At 34.3% G+C, this 25,303-nt stretch overlaps 1 protein-coding gene across 3 annotated transcripts in view; it reads left to right on the forward strand.

The window, feature by feature from the left end:
• Positions 1-23,576, forward strand: part of LOC131669499 (scavenger receptor class B member 1) — a 347,418-nt gene extending 323,842 nt beyond the window's left edge. For all 3 annotated transcript variants that reach the window (XM_058944428.1, XM_058944410.1, XM_058944419.1), the window contains exon 6: positions 21,944-23,576. In XM_058944428.1, coding sequence (XP_058800411.1) covers positions 21,944-22,210 — 267 coding nt within the window. In that variant the 3' untranslated portion in view covers positions 22,211-23,576. The remainder of the gene's footprint in view (positions 1-21,943) is intronic.
• Positions 23,577-25,303: the final 1,727 nt, after the last annotated feature.

Raw genomic sequence — 25,303 nt, forward strand, 5'->3', positions numbered from 1 at the left:
TCAAACATAATGAAACTGAAGTATACAGAAAAGACTACATACAAGCAATAAATATCATAATAACAAATAATAATGGTCAAGTCATTTTTTCAGCCACATATTAGCACAAAACACAAAATAATCAAAGAATAATGCAAAAAGTATTTTGATAGTTTGGGAAATCGCCTCCTTGTAGGAGGTGACTACTATGCAAAATATGCATGGTAGAGTTCAAGAGCAATAACACGAAATTCAAAAGGAATAACTCTATATGCAGTAATGAAAACTAAATGTCTAACATCAATATCAACAGGCCAATCTACTTCCTGATCCTCTAATACAATAAATAAAATAAACTACCGGATTTAATAGATTTTGCAATTATTAAAATATTATGCTCCAAACTCTTAACAGATAAATCATGTCTCAATCTAACATCAAATCATTCCCCAATTATCATTGATTTCAATTTATTAAATAAATCAAACATGAAAAATAGGCTAAAAAAATATATAGACTAGAAAAATATAATAAAAAAAACTAGAAATCTTACAAAGCAGTAATAAATGAAAAATTAGCTTGTAATATATTAAAAACAAAACAAGATATTAATATTGCGATTGAAAATCTAAATAATTACATTCATAATACCATCAGAAACGCAATTTTTGAATATCCTATAAATCAAAAAACTTATTTCACAAATTCTAAAATTATATCCGACAAAATCAAAGAAAAAGAAATTGAAAAGAAAGAAAGAATCAATTAAAAACGATATGGCAACAGATTAGATTACAAACTGATAAAACAAAATACAACTAATCAGTTAAAGAACTTAAACAAATACTTTATGGTGAAAATAATGACAGATTATTCATTATGAAAAGCATCTAAAACAATAAACCAATCACAAAATTTCTCTTGTCCTATCTTAATAAGTAAATATATCGTGGGCAAGAACAAAATATTGATAAAGCTAACGCATTTATTAAATATTTACGAAACGATTCAGTCCATAACAACGTAAAATAACAGAAGAATAAAATTTATTAAATAACACGCAAAATAACAATGGTAATAATAAGTCATTTAACAATATTAAAATAAAAGTTATTGTAACATGTTTCGTTCTTTTCACTCGGAGTGCAATTAGCTCTCCGAGTCAATAGCCCAAATAACGTCGCGCTACTAATTATTTAGAAAAAAGAGGAAGTACGAAAGGCACATTCGCTTCGTCACGGAAGGCGTCAATGGGCTTTCTTTGTTCGGCGGTCCGGATGCTGCAATTGAGAGACAAGAGAAGAAGCAGGTATAACTCAACCCTTTATCGTTAACAACCATTTATTCATCTATAAGGCTATATGCGATTTACATTACAAGATAAGGCCGTGCAAACCTGTCTCCCTGCGGGTAAACACAGTGGAGACAAAGCTTGGTCTCACACTTGCTTGTCTCGTCGTCTAACAGATGCGGTGCGGGTTAACGCACGCATCTATTTGTCCGTGTCCCGATGATGATGAGAGAGAGAGAGAGAGAGAGAGAGAGAGAGAGAGAGAGAGAGAGAGAGAAAGGAGACCGAGGGGTGCACCGATAATGTGAGAAGTACCTGACCTAGGAAGGGGTGTCGTCGGGAATCCGGCGATATGCTTCTGCTGGTGTCACTTCGCTGCTTCTCAACGTCCCTTTTGCTGAGATGGTTCGTTCCTGGACTTCCAGGTAAGGGCTGGTTATCTTTCGTAGCCCTTATTACTGCTTCTAGTTGTCCACTAAGAGCTGATGATCACTTATTACTTCTCACTCGATTTCAATAATAGATCTTTTTCTGTCGCTCGCGACGCTGGTCAGGCCAGTACTGCTCGCGCTCTCTAATGCCTTGCGGCATTCTCGCCCCCTTCCCTCAATACTCAAAATCGGCCGAGCGCCCCGGCTACGTACACATGTGCAAGTCACGCCGGCGACACTATTTCTATCTCTATATATATATCTCTCTCTCCTTTCTTCGCACAGCTTCAACCACCAACACCTATTAGGAACTAAACAAGGCCACATCGAGCGTCGATACTTGGTCCGAATCACCAAGACATCGATGTGGCAAAGGCGAAGGGAAGGGCACGCGGAAGATAGAGAGAGGCAAACAGGCAACAATCTCAACGATTGCCTCACCCGTCACATTATAACCAACATAATTATTCATCTAAAAAATAAGAAGAGCTCCAGTAACGATAATGTAAATACAAAGCTATTAAAATAATTACCCATAAAATCGAAAAGATATAACTATCATTAAACTTAAGATTTCGTTTACATTACTTTTTTGCGATATGAAAAACAGCAAAAATTATACTCATACCAAAACTGGGTAAACCGCTCCAGTATTCTACATCTTATAGACCAATTAGTCTGCTGCCCATACTACCCAAAATATATGAAAAAATAATAATTAAAAGATTAAATAAAATATTATTAGATCAGAATATAATACCTGACCACCAATTTAGTTCTTGTAGAACAAATACAACAAACAAATAGAATTACTACTGAAATAAGAAACATCTTTGAAAAAAATAAATATTGTAATGCTGTATTCCTCGATGTAGCTTAACCTTTTGATAAAGTTTGGCGCTAAGGATTTTTATATAAACTAAATAAAATCTTACCAAAAGAACTCTACTTGCTACTAGAATGATATCTAAGCTCACGAACTTCTAAGGTAAGAATAAAAAATCAAATAACTGATCTCTACCCAATAAAAGCTGGCGTCTCTCGAGGAAGCGTTCTTGGCCCAATACTATAACTAATATACATCTACAATCTCCCTAAAATAGAAAATATTAACATCGCCATGTACGCAGATGATACAGCAATATTACTATCACATGCTAATGAAATTACAGCCATTTACATTATGCAAAAATACTTGAATACAGCTCTTAAATGGTTTAATAAGTAGAGGATAATGATTAATGAAACGAAATCAATACAAGTAACTTATATACAAAAAGAGGTTTCTACTCACCGATTCACATAAATAACTAATCAATTACATCTTGGTATAAACCAACGACTGACGTGAAAAGACCATATTTGGACTTATCCAAAATAACTAAATCTACAGACGATAACATATTACTGGCTACTAGGGAGAAAATCCATATTATTAATGGAAAACCAGTATGGACATATGGCATAAAACTTTGGGGTACTGCTACTAAGTCAAATACTAATATCATCGAAAGATTCCAAAACAAAACACTAAGGTATATCACTGGTGCACTATGGTTTATAGCAAATGAATATATAAAGTAAGATGGTAACATAAAGTCAGTAAAAGAGGAAATAGAAATAGTATCCAACAGATATACGAGCAAGATGACGGAGCATCCAAATCGCCTAGCAAAGGAACGAATGCATACACCAATAACTTCAAGATTTCAAAAATATAAAACACCATTTTGTACAAAAATAAAATAGCATAGAATTAACGTACTGATACAGATCATTGGTGAAGTATCTTCATGTAATAATACAAGTAATATTGTAACTGATTATTGAAATTGTAATAATATCATTTGCTTATTGTTCATGGATTATAAATTTAATTTGGAAAGAAAGTTTCGATGTAATTGTTCTTTACCAATGTGATGTCAGTTTACACATTAATGAAATTATATCTTAAAACTCCATTTTTTGACCCGCAATTAGTTTTTTTACCTCGAGTTGTAAAGTCATTTAAATATGGTTGTTATAAAAGTGTTTATATTAATGAAAAACCAGATAAGTGTTCGACTCCTGTTAATTTTTAATTTAAGAATTATGATTCAAATTGTTATATTTGTGACAATTTAGCAATTGTTAGATATACTTATTTCTTAAAATCTATATGTATTTATTATTATAAAGAATAGAAAACAATACAAGATACTTGAAATATATTATAAATAAGGACGAGCTTTAAGTTAGATATAGATACTACGAGACCATACTGTATGTGACAACGGTACGAGGTTGGCGATATGCCAGTGATGAGCTTATGAATAAAAGTGGTGGAAGTTGGATCGGTGACAGAAGGAACCCGGTTAAAAGTATTCACGGATAAAATTGTTCACGGGGGGGAGGAGATCTTGAGACTACATCAGCACGGCATGATCGCAGCGTAAGTCAGCGTGTAAAGCCAGTGAATGCGGGTCATCCGACATACAATTTTGTGCTAGCAAGAACAACCGATCTACAAACTAGTACTGTGATGAGTAATCAAGAGCTTGCGAGCTATTGAAAGAAAGCCAGAGATAGTCAAAAAGTTGGTTAGAGGCAGTGATCCTAGCGATGGGATTGTAGGATGGCGTACGGCGTTGTTTCGTGCTTGACGACAACCATAAACATGTTAGGTCCAGTAAGAGAGGAAGGGGTACACAAAAAGCAGGACTAAACTACCGGTACGCCAGTACTAATTCTATGGCCATGAACGATATAGAGAATCGATTGTTACTCGTTGTGAGGATGGCGGAGTAACGATATAGCATGCTGTTTAATATGGGCGCATCGGTAAGTATAGTTAGTTGCAAGATCACAAACGAATTTCGGAAGAATCTCTCTAGATTGATGATAATAGTATACGAATTCTCAGGATACCGATGAAGATCGCAGGTACTCTCGACAATAGTGTTAAATAGTGTGGATCGTATAGTCTGTGAGAAGCACGCTTTATTTCGAAGATCGACCTGAAAAGCGCGTTTTCGCAGATGTCTCCATCGGAAAGAAATAAGTAGTCTACGGCTTTTCGCACTTTAATTTTATTTTATTTCTTGATCATAGGAGTTATCCCTATAAATAACTACAAATCTTGTTTTCTTATAGACGTTTTGCAATTTTATTCATTTATTGCCACCTCAGTATACATCTGTTACATATATTGTTGACATAAAGCGAATTATTTCAATGTTAAACATAGTAACAAAATAAATGTAAACATACGCTTTGTAACATGCTTTATATTGTAATATAGATTGAATTAAACATTTCTTCCAAACATATAACGTCAATTGTAAAAATTACAACATCAAATAAAATAATAATTTACTGTCAGTAAGTTATAAACACGTCATGTCTAGCAAAGTAAAACTGAGTAAACACGTTTTGTATATCAAATCACTCATGCTATATAAGAATAGAAAGAGAAAGATTGAGAGATCCAACAAGCGAGATAGAATAGATATGAAGAGTAGGGGAAACATAGGAAAGGAAAGGGAGTTACGGATGTATTATTATATCTATGTTTACTTTATAATACTGCCACTAAATAGATTTTATGATGTTAAATATTCTCGAATATCGGTTGCTTAGATATTTTGTATCTTCCTGTGATTTAATGGTATTATCAGTAATTTTAATATTGTAATTAGCTTCTACATGCATGATTTTTGTATTGTCCCAATCAAATTCAGGTTTCGGATTATTCATGATATGAGCTGGTATAGGTAAAAGTTTAAATCTAAAGTTATCTGGTTCTTCAATTGTTTTTTTTATAGAATATTTATGTTCATTAATTCTAGTTTTAAGAGCCCTTTTGCTTTCACCGATGTAGTTAGATGTACATTGTTTACATTGAACATTATAAAATATACCTGTTTTTTCCCATTTTTTAATTTATCTTTGCCTAGAACAATAATATTAGATAACTTGTTAGTCATTTTTGGTATGCAAACAAAGTTCCTCTTCTTTAGTGCTGAGTTACATTTATAGAAAAGTTCTTTTTTAAATGGAATTGGAATGTATATTGTCGGTTTATCGTTATTGTTTTTGTTCTGTGTAATGTTATGACTGTATGTATATTTTCTAATGCTATCTCTAATGCACGAATTAACAAATTCTTCAGGATAGTCATTATTATATAACATGTTTTTTACAATAGATATATTACTGTCATGGTGACCTTCATCGGATAACAATATCGATCTATCTACCAAGTCATTAACAATGTTCTTTTTTTGTTTTCATGTGTGGTTTAAGTTATAATTTAAAATACGTCCCGACATCGTTGGTTTTTGGTACCAGTTAGTAATAATTCCATTTTTTCTTCTAGTAAGCGATAAGTCTAGAAAATTAATAGAACCATTAACCTCTGTCTCATAGGTAAATTTTAAATGTGAATTATAATCATTAAATGTTTCAAAAATACGATCAAAATCAATGTTCCTAATGCACATTAATGTGTCATCTACATATCTGTAATAAAAAATTGGATTAATATTAAATTCTTCCTTCAGAAAAAGCAAGCATTGTGTCTCCAAATCATCCATGACTAAATCCGCAAATATTGCTGATAAAGGGTCTCCCATGGAAATACCAAATATCTGTATAATTAGTATTATTAAAACTAAAATATGCATTGTTGAATAAGAATTTAATTGTTGTTATGATTTCGTCGAATATAATCAACGATTTTTTGTGTAATTTTTGAAACCTCTTATATATGCTGTTAAGAATTAAATATCTAGGTATACTTGTAAATAATGAGACTACGTCGAAAGATACCAATATATGGTCTGATGGAATGTATATGTTCTCGATACGTTCTTTTAATTCAAAACTATTTTTAATGTGTGATCTAGGTACGTCTATGGATTCTTTAAGAAATTTTCTGATCAGTTTTGATAGGAAATGCGTAGGAGTGTTAACTGTAGATACTACAGGCCTGAGTGGAATACCATTTGTGTGGATTTTTGGAAGTCCATATGCTCTAGCTAACGTTGTATGTGATTGTGTTAGGAAAAATTGGTTAATATGTATATTCGGAAATATTTTTTTTATGTATCCTTTGTCATTGAAATGTGTAAGGAAGTACTGAACATCTTTTTGAATTTTAGTTAAAGGGTTATTTTTCACCCAGATTACGTAAGTACTATTGTCTGACAGCAGCGAATTCATTTTTTCAATGTATTCATTTCTGTGTAAGCATACGGTTAGGTTGCCTTTGTCAGCCCTAGTGAAAAAAAGGTTGTTGTTTTCTTTCGTGTCTACGCACACGTACACACATAGAGGAATTATGGGTAACTTTTATAAACACATTTTGAGAATATATCGTACCATACAGCATAGCTGTTTGAGAAGATGGACAACATTTAGACATGACTTGGCTCGCTGTAAAGCGAGATTACGTTTCCTTACGTACTGTAGGAAAAATGATGTTACTCCTACTCACATTAAAAACATCATTTTCAATCGAGTATTTTATTTCCATAGTAATTCAATTATTTAAATTTTAAAAACATGTTAGTTATTTTGAGCTTTTTGTTAAAATTGTTATCAGATTTTTTAACATGCCTTTTTTTGTTATAACTGGACTCAATATTTTTAATCAAAATATCTCTAATATCATTTACAGAGTTTTTCGTGTCCATATTATTTTTATCTTGTTCTCTATTAAGTAAAAATTCTAAATTCGTAATATTGTCTATTATATCATTTTTATTTAAGTCATTTTGTATGTTGTAATTAGGGCCCAAAGATACTACTTCAATAACCTCATTAGGAATGCGTATGTCAGTAGTATTTTTGACCCAATTTTTCTTGTGATTATTCTTATGAGATTTATTCGAAAAACTTTTTTCTTTTTTGACTATTCTGTCAAATCTATTACTCAGTTTTCTATCTAATTTCTGATAAATTTTGTTTGCTTTTCGTTCAGTAAATATTCTAAATTTTTCTATGGTGTCCAAGTTTATACTCAAACAATAAATAAGATTAGCAAGGACATTTAAGCGCTTCTGACAATATTTTATATGTATATGTAAATCAGAGATTTCAGTATTAAGTAGTTTTTTATGAAAATCAGATTTTAATTTTGTGTATTTTCCATTTGTTGAATTACTATGGAAATAAAATACTCGATTGAAAATGATGTTTTTAATGTGAGTAGGAGTAACATCATTTTTCCTACAGTACGTAAGGAAACGTAATCTCGTTTTACAGCGAGCCAAGTCATGTCTAAATGTTGTCCATCTTCTCAAACAGCTATGCTGTGTGGTACCATATATTCTCAAAATGTGTTTATAAAAGTTACCCATAATTCCTCTATGTGTGTACGTGTGCGTAGACACGAAAGAAAACAACAACCTTTTTTTCACTAGGGCTGACAAAGGCAACCTAACCGTATGCTTACACAGAAATGAATACATTGAAAAAATGAATTCGCTGCTGTCAGACAATAGTACTTACGTAATCTGGGTGAAAAATAACCCTTTAACTAAAATTCAAAAAGATGTTCAGTACTTCCTTACACATTTCAATGACAAAGGATACATAAAAAAAATATTTCCGAATATACATATTAACCAATTTTTCCTAACACAATCACATACAACGTTAGCTAGAGCATATGGACTTCCAAAAATCCACACAAATGGTATTCCACTCAGGCCTGTAGTATCTACAGTTAATACTCCTACGCATTTCCTATCAAAACTGATCAGAAAATTTCTTAAAGAATCCATAGACGTACCTAGATCACACATTAAAAATAGTTTTGAATTAAAAGAACGTATCGAGAACATATACATTCCATCAGACCATATATTGGTATCTTTCGACGTAGTCTCATTATTTACAAGTATACCTAGATATTTAATTCTTAACAGCATATATAAGAGGTTTCAAAAATTACACAAAAAATCGTTGATTATATTCGACGAAATCATAACAACAATTAAATTCTTATTCAACAATGCATATTTTAGTTTTAATAATACTAATTATACAGATATTTGGTATTTCCATGGGAGACCCTTTATCAGCAATATTTGCGGATTTAGTCATGGATGATTTGGAGACACAATGCTTGCTTTTTCTGAAGGAAGAATTTAATATTAATCCAATTTTTTATTACAGATATGTAGATGACACATTAATGTGCATTAGGAACATTGATTTTGATCGTATTTTTGAAACATTTAATGATTATAATTCACATTTAAAATTTACCTATGAGACAGAGGTTAATGGTTCTATTAATTTTCTAGACTTATCGCTTACTAGAAGAAAAAATGGAATTATTACTAACTGGTACCAAAAACCAACGATGTCGGGACGTACGAGGTGTGATCAAAAAGTAAGGTAAATTTTTATTTTTCTCAAAAAATATTTATTTATTGATCAATTTTTATTTTATCTCCTTCAAAGTAATCCCCCTCGGATATAATGCACTTGTACCAACGCTTTTTCCAATCCTCAAAGCATTTCAAAAAATCATTTTTTGTGATCTTGTTTAGTTCATCCTTCGATGCCGTCTTTATCTCCTCAATCGTGGCAAAACGCCGTCCTTTCATGGGCCTCTTCAGTTTTGGGAACAAGAAGAAGTCACAGGGGGCCAGATCTGGGGAATACGGTGCCTGTGGCATCGTTACTGTGTTGGTTTTAGCCAAAAATTCGCGCACAAGCAACGATGTGTGAGCAGGAGCGTTATCATGGTGCAAAAGCCAATTTTTATTTTTCCACAAATTCGGACGTTTCTGGCGGATTGCTTCGCGCAAATTGCGCATAACTTGCAGGTAATATTCCTTATTTACTGTTCTACCCTGTGGCAAGAACTCATGATGCACCACGCCCCTGCAGTCAAAGAAAACTGTAAGCAAATCCTTTACATTTGATCGAACTTGGCGTGCTTTTTTTGGTCTTGATGATCCAGAATGCCTCCACTGGGACGATTGAGTCTTAGTCTTGACGTCACAACCGTATACCCATGTTTCGTCACCTGTTATAACCCTGTTGAGTAAATCTGGATCATCGTTGACGTCATTCAGTAGCTCTTGGGCGATGCTCATGCGACGTTTCTTTGGTTGAAATTGAGCAATTTCGGAACAAACTTCGCTGACACACGTCTCATGTCTAAAACACTCGTCAAAATTGATTGGCACGAACCAAATAAGATGCCAATATCATCAGCAATTTCTCTAATGGTAATTCGACGATTTCCCAACACTATTTTCTTCACTTCTTCAACATTCTCATCAGTTGTTGATGTGCTGGGGCGTCTAGAACGAGGTTCGTCGTCGGTGTCTTCTCGGCCTTCTTGGAAGAGTTTATACCACTTGTAAACATTTTTTTGGCTTAAAGTAGACTCACCGTATGCCACTTTCAGCATTTCAAGTGTTTTGGAACATTTGATTCCATTTTTCACACAAAATTTAATGCAAACTCTTTGATCCATGTTTTTAGACAGCAGCAAATCGTGGAGCACGCAAAACACTTCTAACCTTGATGCCTCTCATAAACAAACCAAACATACTACAAAGCTGAAATTTGGAACGTATGTTCTAGACGAGTGTACCGACATAACCAAATAAAAAAGTCGAAGATCGAACGGACGTAGCCCGCTAAATTTCAAAATTCACCTTACTTTTTGATCACACCTCGTATTTTAAATTATAACTCAAACCACACATCAAAACAAAAAAAGAACATTGTTAGTAACTTGGTAGATAGATCGATATTGTTATCCGATGAAGGTCACCATGACAGTAATATATCTATTGTAAAAAACATGTTATATAATAATGACTATCCTGAAGAATTTGTTAATTCGTGCATTAGAGATAGCATTAGAAAATATACATACAGTCATAACATTACACAGAACAAAAACAATAACGATAAACCGACAATATACATTCCAATTCCATTTAAAAAAGAACTTTTCTATAAATGTAAATCAGCACTAAAGAAGAGGAACTTTGTTTGCATGCCAAAAATGACTAACAAGTTATCTAATATTATTGTTCTAGGCAAAGATAAATTAAAAAAATGGGAAAAAACAGGTATAGTTTATAATGTTCAATGTAAACAATATACATCTAACTACATCGGTGAAAGTAAAAGGGCTCTTAAAACTAGAATTAATGAACATAAATATTCTATAAAAAAATCAATTGAAGAACCAGATAACTCTAGATTTAGACTTTTACCTATACCAGCTCATATCATGAATAATCCGAAACCTGAATTTGATTGGGACAATACAAAAATCATGCATGTAGAAGCTAATTACAATATTAAAATTACTGATAATACCATTCAATCACAGGAAGATACAAAATATCTAAGCAACCGATATTCGAAAATATTTAACATCATAAAATCTATTTAGTGGCAGTATTATAAAGTAAACATGGATATAATAATACATCCGTAAATCCCTTTCCTTTTCTATGTTTCCCCTACTCTTCATATCTATTCTATCTCGCTTGTTGGATCTCTCAATCTTTCTCTTTCTATTCTTATATAGCACGAGTGATTTGATATACAAAACGTGTTTACTCAGTTTTACTTTGCTAGACATGACGTGTTTATACCTTACTGGCAGTAAATTATTATTTTATTTGATGTTGTAATTTTTACAATTGACGTTATATGTTTGGAAGAAATGTTTAATTCAATCTACATTACAATATAAAGCATGTTACAAAGCGTATGTTTACATTTATTTTATTACTATGTTTAACATTGAAATAATTCGCTTTATGTCAACAATATATTTAACAGATGTATACTGAGGTGGCAATAAATGAATAAAATTGCAAAACGTCTATAAGAAAACAAGATTTGTAGTTATTTATAGGGATAACTCCTATGATCAAGAAATTAAAATAAAATTATTAAATATCAGGAGTTCAAACATAAAAAATATTTCCGCACTTTAGTTTGTGGATTCTACAAGTGCAATTATATGATCTTTGATTTAGTTAATACGCTGCCAATATTTAAAAGGTTTCTGGATGCGCTCTTATTGTTAGATTCAAGCTACCAACCTAACGTATTTAAGTATCTGAATAACATGATTGTGCTAACGGAAAACTTCGAATAGCATTTGGTTTGGATAAAAAAGGCCTTAGCATAGATAGCAGATGTAGGCCTAGATATTAATCTGAAGAAGTGTGAATTCGATTGTTCAAGCGTGTTCTTCCTCGGCTATTATTTTGATACTGAGGGGCTCGTCCAGACACAGAAAGAGTAAACTCGGTACTAAATTACCTTGTGCCGTAAAATATTAAGCAGCTTGGATAATTTCTGTTAATGAGAGATTAGTACTCTCGGTTCATAGAGCATAAAAGCAAAGTGCCCTTGACGAAGTTGCTTCATAAGCAGGTGCGATGACACTGAAAGGTTAAATATTAAACAGTTTGTGAACGGTTAAAACGCCTCTCATGGAACTCCCGGTGCTATCTAGATCAGATTTAAGAAAGCCCTTCGAAGTTCATTATGATACGTCATTCTATGCGTAGGGCATTTATTTGATAGAGAAATATGACGACGACTATGATTATGAAATCTGCTATGTGAGTTGAAAGCTGAATGTCCACGAGAGAAACTGCGCGGTATTCAGATTAAAGTGCCACGCCTTGCTCTTCATGCTCTTCACAATGAAGAAGGAATAAGAAAAAAGCCGTTCTTGCCTGGGTAGCTTGCGGCCGTTCGTACAAATTATTTATTTCAATTAGAAAGGAGGAATTCTAAAGGCAGAAAGGCTCCCACGATTAAATATAGCATCGAGCAAACCGCGATAAACGCACGGATATGGGATGAGAAGCGACACAGCGACGAATAAACATAACAGTGGATTAACCCACTAATCCTTAAAACAACAATAACATACTTACAAGACGGAAATCTCATGCCGATAGATTCTACGAGCGGTACAACAAAATGCGATCGCGAAGGTGAATCGGTGGCTGGTCTGCCTGCCGATTCCCTTTTAACCTACTCGTTACAATCAATTCCAACAAACAATTCCCCCGTTAATTTGACCGACGGGGTAGTTGGCAGATCTACCGCACTATCCACCCATCGAAGATATCCGGTGCATGAGAAAGAGAGAAAAAAGAGAGAACACGGCATCGACATCGACCGTCAGACCGTTAGACGGCTGGATGCCGTCAGTGGTATGCTTCTTCTCGATGAGTGCTTATTTGGTATTGTTGTCACAGGGTTGGGTTTCGCTCCCTCACTCAACCATTCGCTCGCTCCACAAATATCGTCAATCAATATTGTTGTTGTCCTCATTGTTGTTGCTGCTGTTGCTGTTTCCGCTGTTGTTCGTCCGCTTGTTGGCTACTATAGCGACGATGATCGCTCACGTATGCACCTTGTCGGTTATCCACACGCATCGGTGCCGGGTATTCTTCGGGACACGGTTGGGCGCGACCCAGTCACTACACCCTGCTTCTCGTCCAGGCACCGGATGTGCCTCCGAAAACGAAAGTCGTTAGCGATGTCGCGGAGACGACTCAGGAAAATCGTTCAAAATTCGGTTAAATCCGCGCGCGTGATGATCTCCTTAATATCAAGCAGATACTTTCCTCTTAATAGACGCGGGGTCTACACAACTCACATTACACTCTCTCTCCTCTTTTATCTTCCACGCCATCTCGATCGCTCCATCCATCTGCTCAGTCCGTACACCGCACCTCGAACACAAAAACCAAGCATGAGTGTGCACATTGTCGCACACACTCTCAGCTTGGTGCGGCGCATTAACGAGAGCCAAACGGACGAAATCGGCCTAGCCGAGATTTTCCGTTACAAAGTTCAGACCGTATATCAAGGGCTCGCATTTTACAACCGCAGCTGTTCTACGGTTCTGACTTAGCTGCGGAGCAAGAAGGACCGATTGAGGTGGCTTGCAAGGTAGGTTCTCAAGTTTCAGCAAGCGAACCTTGATTTTTTCAACGGAAAAGGACCCTTCATGAAATCCCAGATACGCTCTGGCGTGAATTTAAGGATAGAAAGGATGTTGCCGTATTATCTCTTAGTTAGTACTAATTTCTGGTATCTCTAGCGTAGAGAGAACGTGAAGAAACATCCTAATAAATAAAGGAAATAGAAAGTGGAAGATGAGATGCTATATTGATATGCAACAACGACTTTCTCGATCCGATTACTCACAAAGAGCAGTTTAGATATATCTAAATGCATGGTTTTTTAATAAATGATATAAAACCGGCGCTGAATTTAAATAAAATTCATCCAATTTTGATGCAGAGAAATAAGAGAATGACACCCAAAAACTATGAATAAAAAATTATCTCCATTCAATTTATTATTGATAATGTTTCGCTGGTTTATCTTCCAGACTCATCAGGTCCTTTATTTAAAATAAATTAATTAGATATATAAACATGATGATAATTTTACAATAAAACGATATCAAATCTAAGAGCAACAACAAAAATTCATATGTCAACGCAACTGAAGAATTTTTTATGATCACGTTATCGTTCTGTATCACGTTTTATTTTGTATTCGTGTTTTTCTCATTATTTCATAGTTTGTCTTGTGAAAAATAACTTCTCGCTTGCAATTTATGTTGCGTTTTCTGATCGCTATGTATTATATTATGAGTATTAACCTGACTATATTGTTGGTTTTATTAAACAAAATTTACAATAAATTTTTTGTAAACTCATAGTAATCGATAATGTAATCTTATACAATTTTTCATTTGCGTTGGTATGTGTTTTTGTCGTTGTTCGATTTGATATAATTTTATTGTAAAATTGTCATCATGTTTGTATGTCATCATGTTGTACGACTGATTGATTTATTTTGAATAAAGGACCTGATGAGACTAGAAGACAAACCAGCGAAACATTGTCAATAATAAATTGAGTGGAGATAATTTTTTATTCATAGTATTGGAATGTCACACTCTTATTTCTTTGTTTTAGAATTTCGCAATATTTAATATGATTAAGAGTAATAATATGGTTAATTAACTAAATTTTTTTCAAGTTACTTGGATTTTCGAAGAAAAAGATACTATATTTCTCAATTTTCTATCATGTTCTACTTATGTATTATCACCTTGTTCATATTTTGTTTTGAAACCCTTTGAAATCAGTTGTAAATAATTTTTCATTATGTACAATTCCTGAACAAGTGTTATTAATTTAAATCTATGTTATATCCTGTTAAAATTTAAAGGGAGGGGACCATAATGGCTTGGTCGGTAGGGCGACTGATTTGCACCCAGTAGGCGCGGGTCCAATTCCCAGTCCCTACTAACTGATATAAGCACCACTAAAAAAAGTTTCATGTGCTTTGTTCTCAAACACGTTGCAAGCCTTTGTCGCTAATTAGCATTGATGGAGCATAAATAGAGTGACGTTAAACAAAATAAAAAAAAAGAAATATTTAAAGATCCAGTTTTGTTAGAACATCAACAATTATCTACGTTTGTTTCATATTGTATATCTATAAATTTTTTTTCTAGCTTTACTGTCAATTTTAATATAATTGCCTTCAAACTCTTCTTCAACAACTAAAAATCCAGAGACGAAAATTTCTCTGTATCGATCCCTGTGAAGCGACCGACTCAAGTTTTCTTCAAAGAACATGAAGAACTTTGATAAATAATGTACTAAACATTCACTTTTTATACATTTTAATGGCAAACTTTTCTCAATTAGTGTGGATCAGTTTGTGACTAATATTGTAAGTTCCAATTGTTTACCTTTTCATCTTACCGAAATATTTTATTTTCTAATGAATGTACATCTACCAGAAAATAAAATATTTTAGTAAAAGTTTTCTCCTGAAAATATCAAATAAAATCTTATGTAAGAACATGTGTAAAAAATAGTGTAAGTACTTATTTAATTTAAAAAAATCATAGTAATTATTATTTTACAATAACAGCTTGTACCGATGATCAAGCCTAATCGCTATATATGTAGTATAATGTATTATACTAGATGTGTGTACGATATAAGCTTGATTAGTTCAAAAAATTCTGTTAGATGGCACCAGAACGTACTAGTAGAGGAAAAGCGATAGTTTTTAGCAAAAAAAAAGAGGAAAAACAGGCAAAGAACGAACAAACGAATCCTAAAATTCATTTTTGAGTTTTCTTGCCAAGTTGACCAATCAGATTCGAATCATGTTTAGTTAAACTAGTCAAATTTTGATGATTGAAAAAAAAAATGTAATATCTTTTCACATAGCATCTAATGATAATCATTTGATCAAGATAAAATTATTAATTAAAATTGTCAATTCTTTTTACACTAATTGATTGTTCTTTTCGGGATGCCGGAAGAAAAATTTTAATTAGGGTCTAGGCCTCAAATTCATTTTTGTATATTCTCTTTGTGATTAGCCAGACACAACTAACTGCAATCCGATCTGCTCAAATTGTTACTCACTACAAACTGGACTGAGTCCAAGCGAAATATTAAAAAAAATGGGAATTCATCATACGACCGTGTTGCGTGTTTTTAGTCGGTATGGAGAAACAGATTCTTATCGTCGGAGGCCTAGCCAAAATTGACGTAGGATACTATGAATCGGAAAGATTATAACATTATTAATGAAGCCCTGCGTAATACAGGTTGAGCGACAACGTGGAAATAATGCTTTACCAGGCAGACAAATTAGGGCTCATAATGAGGAGACGCCTTCACTGTGTTTTTTACAGATGAATCTCGATTTTGTCTTTACGGAAATGATGCTAGAATTCGAATTTGGCGACATAGACGAGAGCGTTTTGAAGCATATTACGTTAATCCCACTGCAGCGTTTGGTAGAGGATCCGTTATTGTATGGGATGGAATATCAATGAACCATCAATCAGATCTAGTGATTCTCCCACCCCCAAGACTAACAGGGGATCGTTACATAAACGAAGTTTCCGTCCTGACGTAATTCTAATGCATCGGAAAATGGACCAGAATTTCATCTTGATACAGGATAATGCATGCCCCCATACTGCAAGGAGAATACATACTTACTTAAAAGAAAATAACGTAGAGATATTGCCTCATCCAGCTAATAGCTCAGAGCTAAATCCTATAGAACTTATATAACTTACATGACTTATGGGTAGGCAATTACGTAACTAAGAGAGACCTCCCGCTAACTTCCAAGAGCTTAAGAGAATTCTAAATCAAATTTGGCACGGGATACTCCAATATTCTATCAGAGAATACATTAATATGTGACTATGTTTAACAGTGAAATAAAAATCAACTTAGTGCGATGAAAATTGATGGAATTACAAGCATTTCAAAAATGGCAAATTATCGATGAAAAATTTTGTTGTGATAATTTTGTTCCGTAGTGTATAATGATTTGATAACTTATATTTTTATAAAGTCGAATCTTAGAATATTTTAACGAATATCTTTACCAACGCTTTAGGTAGAATTAAGTTTGAGTATTTTATAAATATTTTGAAAATTGTTTAATCCATAACTTACTAAATGAAAATGTATTATACAAGAGAAACATCTATAGTTATTAAGTAAATATGGAAGATTATAAAATAGCATAAAATTAAGGGAGCGTATTAAAATAATAATTTTATAAGCTATATAATGTCACACTACGTATGACGAGTGATGACGTATTAAGTCTATGAGCATGCGCTGATGATAATAGACAAGCTCTGTAATCTCTATCTATGTACGCGATCTATAGTTCGCTGTAAGATTAAACCTGACTGAGAAGTCACACGACTCTTTGCACGATGTAGTAATATTATTATTCTAAGTATATTATATTAATTAATTAACAAGTAGTAAAATCATTTACAATCCACTCCACCTTGTAACGGGGTTAATACCGTTTAATTAATTTATCCGCGTAATCGTATCGAAAAGCGCACGTAATTATCTATATTAAATACTAAAATCGGAGAGCAGGAGGGAACGGGTGTCAGTCAACCAACTATCTATAAATACGAAAAGAACACTTCGAAAGTACTGTTAATATCACATACGAGATATTACCTCTTAACATTACATCGTATTCGGCCCGCGTGTTTATGTTTACATGCCGCGCGCACGACAACATGCAGTGTCGGATCGCTCGCCGCTCTTTGTTTGCCGAGATGTTACATGCACGCTTTTTGTCGAATCGAGGGATTAGTCGTGTAGCAATTATATCGCGACCGCGAAATGAAGCTGGCTAGCTTACCTTTTTTTGCAGTTGTACGAAGAACGAAAGAAACGGTTCGCACTCTCGTAGCGGGAAAGTCTGTCTGTTTTACGAGGAAGCTCGTGTTTTCGGTTTCGCCCTCGCTGGCGAAACTCCTCACATGCGCACTCTCACATACACGCTTTTCAGGCAGGTGGAGGCACCGCTGTCGTAGCTCCGACTCGGCTCGTATCGGCACTCGGGAGAAGCTCGGGAAACGTCAAGAGTCTTGGTAGCGCAGCTCTGCGATCGGGTTCTAATCCTTGACTTTTGGCTCACGTATCGGTAGCTGATTCTGCACTTTCGGCTAAACGTGTCGATGGCTGATCCTTCACTGGTTCGTTTTCAATCGCGCGCGTTCTACCTCGTCGCGTGCCGAATTCCCTTATTACATTTTCGTCTATCGGTAAGTGCTGCCCCCGCAGGCAGCCACTAGGTTAGGCTATTAGCGCTAATTCGACGTTTACCGTCACGTTTACCGTCATATTTTGTCATTCTATTATGTAGTGTTATTTTTAAGTGGTTGTTTTTTGTCAACGATTATATTTATATTATTATGAACAAGTAAACTAACGAAAAATTAAAGGAAAATTCGCCTATTTTACAGCCTCCATTTATTTTTAAGAAAGTATATATGCTTTTTTATTGTATCTAAAGATACCTTTTATCGTTTATAACGAGCGGCCAGACCCTCGTTATGTCTCTCTCTCCCCGTACATAATTATAATTATTCCTATATATATATAATTGTCTTATAATTATCTCACTTGTATGGCAGCCAAAGGTAAGTCAGAGAGAGAGCGCTAATAGAGGGCGAGCTAGGGAGAGAGAATTCGGGAGGCCGGCGCGATGCGCGCGAGTAAGAGAGTGGGGCAGGAAAAAGCCCCGCGATAAGAACTCTCTCTTGTACCGGCGACTTCAAAGCACGTGGACGTGTGACGAGCGGCTATACACGTGCTTGCGATCTTTTGCTGTCCGACCTTTCGCGACTAACTTTTGTGACTGACATTTCGGTTGCCTGCGAATACGCGAGTGTCCACTTGGTGTAAGGTTTCGGTGCCGAGATTGCCCCTAGTGCCTTTGGTGGGCTAGTTCCTGCGACCACGCGTGCGAGCCTTTAAGGCCACCCGCCTCTTGACTGCACCCGAGCTGCACACTGCGCGTCATCGCGAGCCACGTGCGAGACTGAGGATATCGCCTGCAGGGCTAACGCCGAGACATTATTGTAAGTACCATCTCGAATACGTGCCTCTCTCGCTAGCTTTACGCCGCTCTCTCTCCCGCTTACGCTGCGTATTAATTTTGTATTATTCTCCGTAGTAAACTCGATGTTATTCGTATATCTGTTTTCTTCTTTTGCGCTTCCTTTTTACCTATCGTAAGCAATCCCGTTCCGTCCGACTTTCGCGCCTGAATTTCGTGATCGCTCCAAAGCGCTCATAGGACTACACGACGCTCTCCGCGGGCTGAGGTAACAGACGCTGCACCACGACGTCCCTGTTGCTGCTGGGTTAGGCTTTGCGCAGCCTATTACGAGGCCCACACCGCGCTGTTTTTCATTCCCTCGTAATTTATATAACGAGCGACCCGCGCTGGGTCGAAACCCCGTTATACGTTTAAAATGAAACTACAAGCGATAAAAAATTGATTAGAAACTATGTTATAGTTATATTTGTCCGAGTGTCGTGATAATATTTTTCTTTTCGTGAAGATACTTTTTTCTTTATATTGAGAATATATTGTTTCTAATAACTATTATCGATCTAAATCAAGAAGATATTTGATTTTGATTAAATAAGTTATAAAACATATCCATAAAAAACTTCTTATTTCTTTTAGTTCATAAGATATAGCGCTCGAAACATTTGAAACTGAGAATTAAAACTACGCTGAAATTTCGTTGTTGAGGTTCTCGAAAACCATTCATTTGTCATCTTCTAGCTGGAAATTTTACCATACACACTCTCATGCCGATTCACTTCCTCTGTTTGAGATTGCACACATAAGGCTATTCGTGTAGCCAGAAGCGGTTGACAGAAAGAATAAAAGTATAGCGACTGTGGAGAATACGAAAGAGAGAGAGAGAGAGAGAGAGAGAGACAGACAGACAGAGGGAGAGAGAGAGAGAGACAGAGGGAGAGAGAGAGACAGAGGGGGAGAGAGAGAGAGACAGAGGGAGAGAGAGAGAGCTATTCGTCAGTAATGGTTGAATCATCAAACCACGCGTGTCGTTCATCAATATTTTTTTGTTTTTTCGGTAGGTGGCCTTCGTGAAGAGTTTATTTCAAGGATACATGCTCGGTGCGCGAGTTTCTATTTTTTATCGTGACAGAATTTCGTTGGCTGAATCGGGGTAAACTAATTCTAAAAATCGGCACCGGTATATGAGTATACCAGCGAGAACTTGCGTGGATAACGCGCGTGACTATTCTGTAACAGCAACATCAATAACAGCGACAACAGTAGCACTGAGCAGCAATGCCAGAAGCACGCAGCAGATATCGGTGCCGTATATTTTCTCTCTTTCTCTACTTATTGTATATTCATTGGTAATAGTTGCGTATATGGCTGTGCAATTTCGCTGGCTCTTGCACACGTCATGATCTTATTTTGAATTAATCTACCGCATCGTCAGTTACCTTTTTGAGTGCATTATAAAATATTGCCGTTTGTTTGTAACGCAGTCGTAGTGATGTTACCACATGTGTATATCGATTGTATATAGTAATAAAGCGCCTTAATATAGAGTGAGTGTCATGGTATTTTCGATCCATCTAGATCCTCATTTTGAAGTTAGAATCGCGTGTGATCATGATTGTGTATCTCCGGTATGCCATTTAGCTGTGGGAACGTTCATAGAGCAAGGACATTAAACTGGATTAGAAATTTTATCCGCTTTGAGTATATTTATGAATACTACAAATGATAATTTAAATTCTTTAAGGTGGAATTGATCTGAATCTCTTTTAATATTTTTCTATCCTGAAATTAATTATTATAATATGTAAAATTAATTTCGGAATAAAAAAATTAACATGGATTGAGATTCATTCTATTTTAATGACTTTTAATTGTCATTTCTAGAATTCATAAATTGATTCAAAGCGGATTAGATTTTTAATCTGGTTGAATGTTTTTGTTTTAGCAGGGTGGATATAACCGTATCAGTGTCGATAAATTTGCTATATTACGCATTTAAAACATTTATAATAAGCTACTCGACCGTCGAATGGAAAGCCACCCTTAATATTCGTATTTAGCGGATTGAAATACATAAAAAATCTTAATGCCTGCATCTAAATTTTAAAGGCCATTATGATCCCGCTGACTTAACGTAATTGACTATAAATCAGACTTTTACTAGGTTAAATTGAATTTGGATGTGCATAAAACTGCATTTTTTACACGAAGCGAATATTATGGATTTTTTAAAATTTCAAAACCATTAACAAAATTAGTACAATATAGTAAAATTTTTACTTCATCAAAAATATGCTAAAAGCTTTATAAACAGGTACTTAATTTATCAGAAGACACTACTCAACGCTGTTTAAAACTTGCGGTCAGGTTTACATACTCATGTAACTAAAGATCAGTTGAAATTCATGCCATGTTACCAGATCTGCAAACAGAAACTTTTGATTTTAAATAAGGTAGACAGAATCAATCTTCGATTGATGCTGTACATGCTGTCATATGACAGTAACTCGCTTGACTACCATTCAAGCAATCAAATCACAAATTAATTTAGTTTACAAGTCAATTATTTTTTAAGATAGTATCTTGGAAATTTTTATATAAAACTATTTAATTAATGGTTGATAATGCGAAAATTGTAATTTCTATGGTTTGATAGTGAAAAATCAGGATGATATCTGCCTTGATAGTATTTTCAGTTATAATACGTTTTTAACAAACTTTTTAAATTACATTTAATATAAAATATTTTTCAATCTCATTAGTTGAAAAAATATTTATAAAGAATATTATATAAAATTTTCAGGGCATCGATGAGCTACCAAGTGATGTAACAACATTAATGAAAATGGCAGTGGAACTACCTCCAGTAGCACGAGTTAGTATATCAAGTGCCGTCGCTGCTATTGGTTTTGTTGTACTTATTGGGGCATCGGTGTGTTTGGCCCGTGCTACTAACCGTCAGGAAAAACTTCATTTGAGTAGTCCGTTATCAACCCAGTCTATCAAAACCACTAATGGTCTTTCACCTACTTTTCAGAATCCTACAGCAAAGTCTCTTGCTAGTAAATAGATATTTTATAACTACATACACTTACCATGGTTATGTGGTATTATTTGACTAATTGTAAGTCAAATTATGAAATGACGTGAGCTGATTAGATTATTGGCACTTTTAAGATGAAGTAACAGATAGTTCATACCATCTTAACACGATCATTTTTCTTGCTATGTTTTTGCTATTGATTGTTTTTCTTATTACTATTCTTGTTTCTTTTCGTTATTATTATTTTTTATTTTTATTGCTAATTTTGTTTCTTTTTCTTTTCCTGTGGAAAATTTCAATGTTTCTAATGTGAGTAAACGATAAAACAAACCAATAGACCAACTCAATGGAAAATCATTATATTTTGAGATTTCATCTTCGTTATGCCTTGATATATTGTCTACCTTAAATTTTACAGGAATATATTTTCTGGTCTATTGTTTATTACTGATATCTCAATCGTTACTATACTATAAAGTCTCATATATTACTACCTCGTCGTGAATAAAGCGATTGATTTAAACAAGTACATATGAAAATTATCTTTCTAAATTATTGTGTCAGTACTTTATAATTGTTTTATAATGTCCTCTTTTCTCCTTTCTTTTATTGTATCCACCACTGAGAAAACCATTAATAGAACGTAAATCATCTTAGCTTATTAATAATTTTTTCTGTTCACCAATGTAAAAATTTATTACATTAATGTTGAGAGACAGATTTTTTTATAAATTAATGTTATTTTTATTAAGTATAATTTTCAATTAATTGTTGTTTCAAATTTTATAGTGTAACTTTCCATTATTATTATATAAATTCAAAAATTTCAATCTTTTATTCAATCTTTCCAGACAATTATAATTTTAGAAAAATAAAAAATATATATCTACAAAAGTTTCAGTTTATTTGTTATAGCTGATGAAATGGGTGGCGGCGATATTTTTGTTTTAAAATTGTTCACAGCTCTAGATAACTTGCCTTCATTTGAAAACCTGATAATGTTATAAAAACTATTATACACGCAAACACACACAGACATACGCATACACATCTACACATATGCAAATCATTCATAAAATCAGTAAGTACCATATGTATTATAGTATAATTTCTAAATCTTATATATGACTCATATTTTAAAAATTATTATTTCTAAATGTCTTCATATGTATTTCTTCAAAGTATTTCCTTAAAACGCTCTTAACTTTTTTACGTTAATATCACTGCTGCAATACTATATATTTTTGGCGTGCGTCTTGTTCTAGATGTTCTTTGTGATTACTTAATAATCAATATGTATTATGTAAAAGCTTAATTTAAGTAAGATAAAACAAATAGCTGTAATAGTAAAAATGGTCTATTTGTCCGAAAAAAGTAATAAATACAATACATAATATCCATACTATAACTTTGTATGATGAAAACATAATCTAAGTTATTATTACCAACCTGGATAAAAATGTTATCTCTTGAAACAGGGATTCAGCTCAGTTTAATTCGTTTATATAAGATATATATATATATATATATTATATATTACAGGTATAGGAATATAAATTCACGCCGTCTGCTGGATGATTGGAACGATGTGAATCCGCTGTGTTGACTGACAAGTGCGAAATGTGACGGTACGCAAGTAAAAGGCTAATGAGAAAAAAAGGGGTACGAAATAAATAGCCGTATAATAATATTCAACTTTGATTTAATCATATAAATTATGGGAAATTACGTAGGGGCGACAAAAGCGATATGAAAGAAAGAAAGAGAATTGCCAAGCCGTGCGAGAGAGTGAAAGAGGCAAACGAACGAGTATTTACAGATGCGAAAATGCCTAGGAAACGATCCAGGAACACGCGATACCTTTTCATGTTATATCGATCCTTGTGAAGACGAACACAAACCACACACAAGTACCTGTTATACTGATTGTCTTGCTTGTTCTGCTTAGCACTCGATTTCACAGTCTGATGTAACATCAGGAGCACACTTCATGATAGATGTAGTCACAGCAAATAGTGTTTTTCTTTCTCGGATGTTCTCGTTAACGCTACTAAATAACTTGCTCTTTTCTGATGTTATTCTTTGTTGCCAAATACGTGTGTCCTCTTGTAAGATAAAACAAGAAAAGAGTCTCTCGTGGACCTTGCTTCTCCTTTACACGGTGCGTCAGTTTTCGGTCAATCAACGCGCACGGTTATAAGTTCGAGGCGCATATCTCTGTCTCTCTCCTTGTCTCGCTCTCGTGTATCACTCGTATCGTTGCGTATACGCATCTTTCTCCTTTTTCACTTACCTTGCGCCGGAGCCTGATTACAGGTGAGCTATACATAAAATAATTAAAAATTGGATAAAGGAAAAAAACAATGATAATTCTTAAATAGTATAGAGAGAGAAAGAGAAACATAACGAATTAATAATCTTACCCGTTGTATTTCCCACCCCTAGACACTGTTTACGGATGTACCACGTCAAAAGTCATTCTCTCTCTCGGCAATAAAGAGAAGCAAATTCTTTTGATTGAAACTAATATTCATTGAATAACTAGTAGGTGAAAGGAATAAATAAATAAAACGCTAACATATCTCTCCCTGTCTTATAAGGTAAATACAAACTAGGTGGTTCTTCTGACTGTCGATCGCATTACAATAGAAAAGATCTTAAAAATGGCGCATAATTTTCCCGCAGCTTGATTGGCGACTCTTAATGCGTTGATATAATAAATCGGATACCATAGTCCTTGTACAGGTAATGGATAAAAAGTCCTTAGGTCTATATCCAATGCTGGATATAATTAGGACAGTCCCTGCTCCTAGATACTCCTAAATCCACAATTGTAATAATATTTGATCAATCAGAGATCCAAGTGAGGACCATCTCACTTTTCATATGGTCTGATGGCTGAAGCTAGAGGAAAACGGTTGTAATTATTCTCCTCCAAGGCCGCAAACTGGGTCCTAAGTGCGTAAAACTTTTGTAGCTTCCTGGCTTGATCAATGATTATCTGTTTCCGTTTCTCTTGGGTATCCTTCCTCCACTTTTACTCTGCAAACCAATGTGTCTTTGGATCCTTTAATTAGATCGTCAGATCTATGGTCTACCTTACCTTCGAGACCCAGTCTA

Source organism: Phymastichus coffea, unplaced genomic scaffold (assembly GCF_024137745.1).
Source record: "Phymastichus coffea isolate CEN01 unplaced genomic scaffold, Cenicafe_Pcof_1.1 PCOF00008, whole genome shotgun sequence".
Classification (NCBI taxonomy): domain Eukaryota; kingdom Metazoa; phylum Arthropoda; class Insecta; order Hymenoptera; family Eulophidae; genus Phymastichus; species Phymastichus coffea.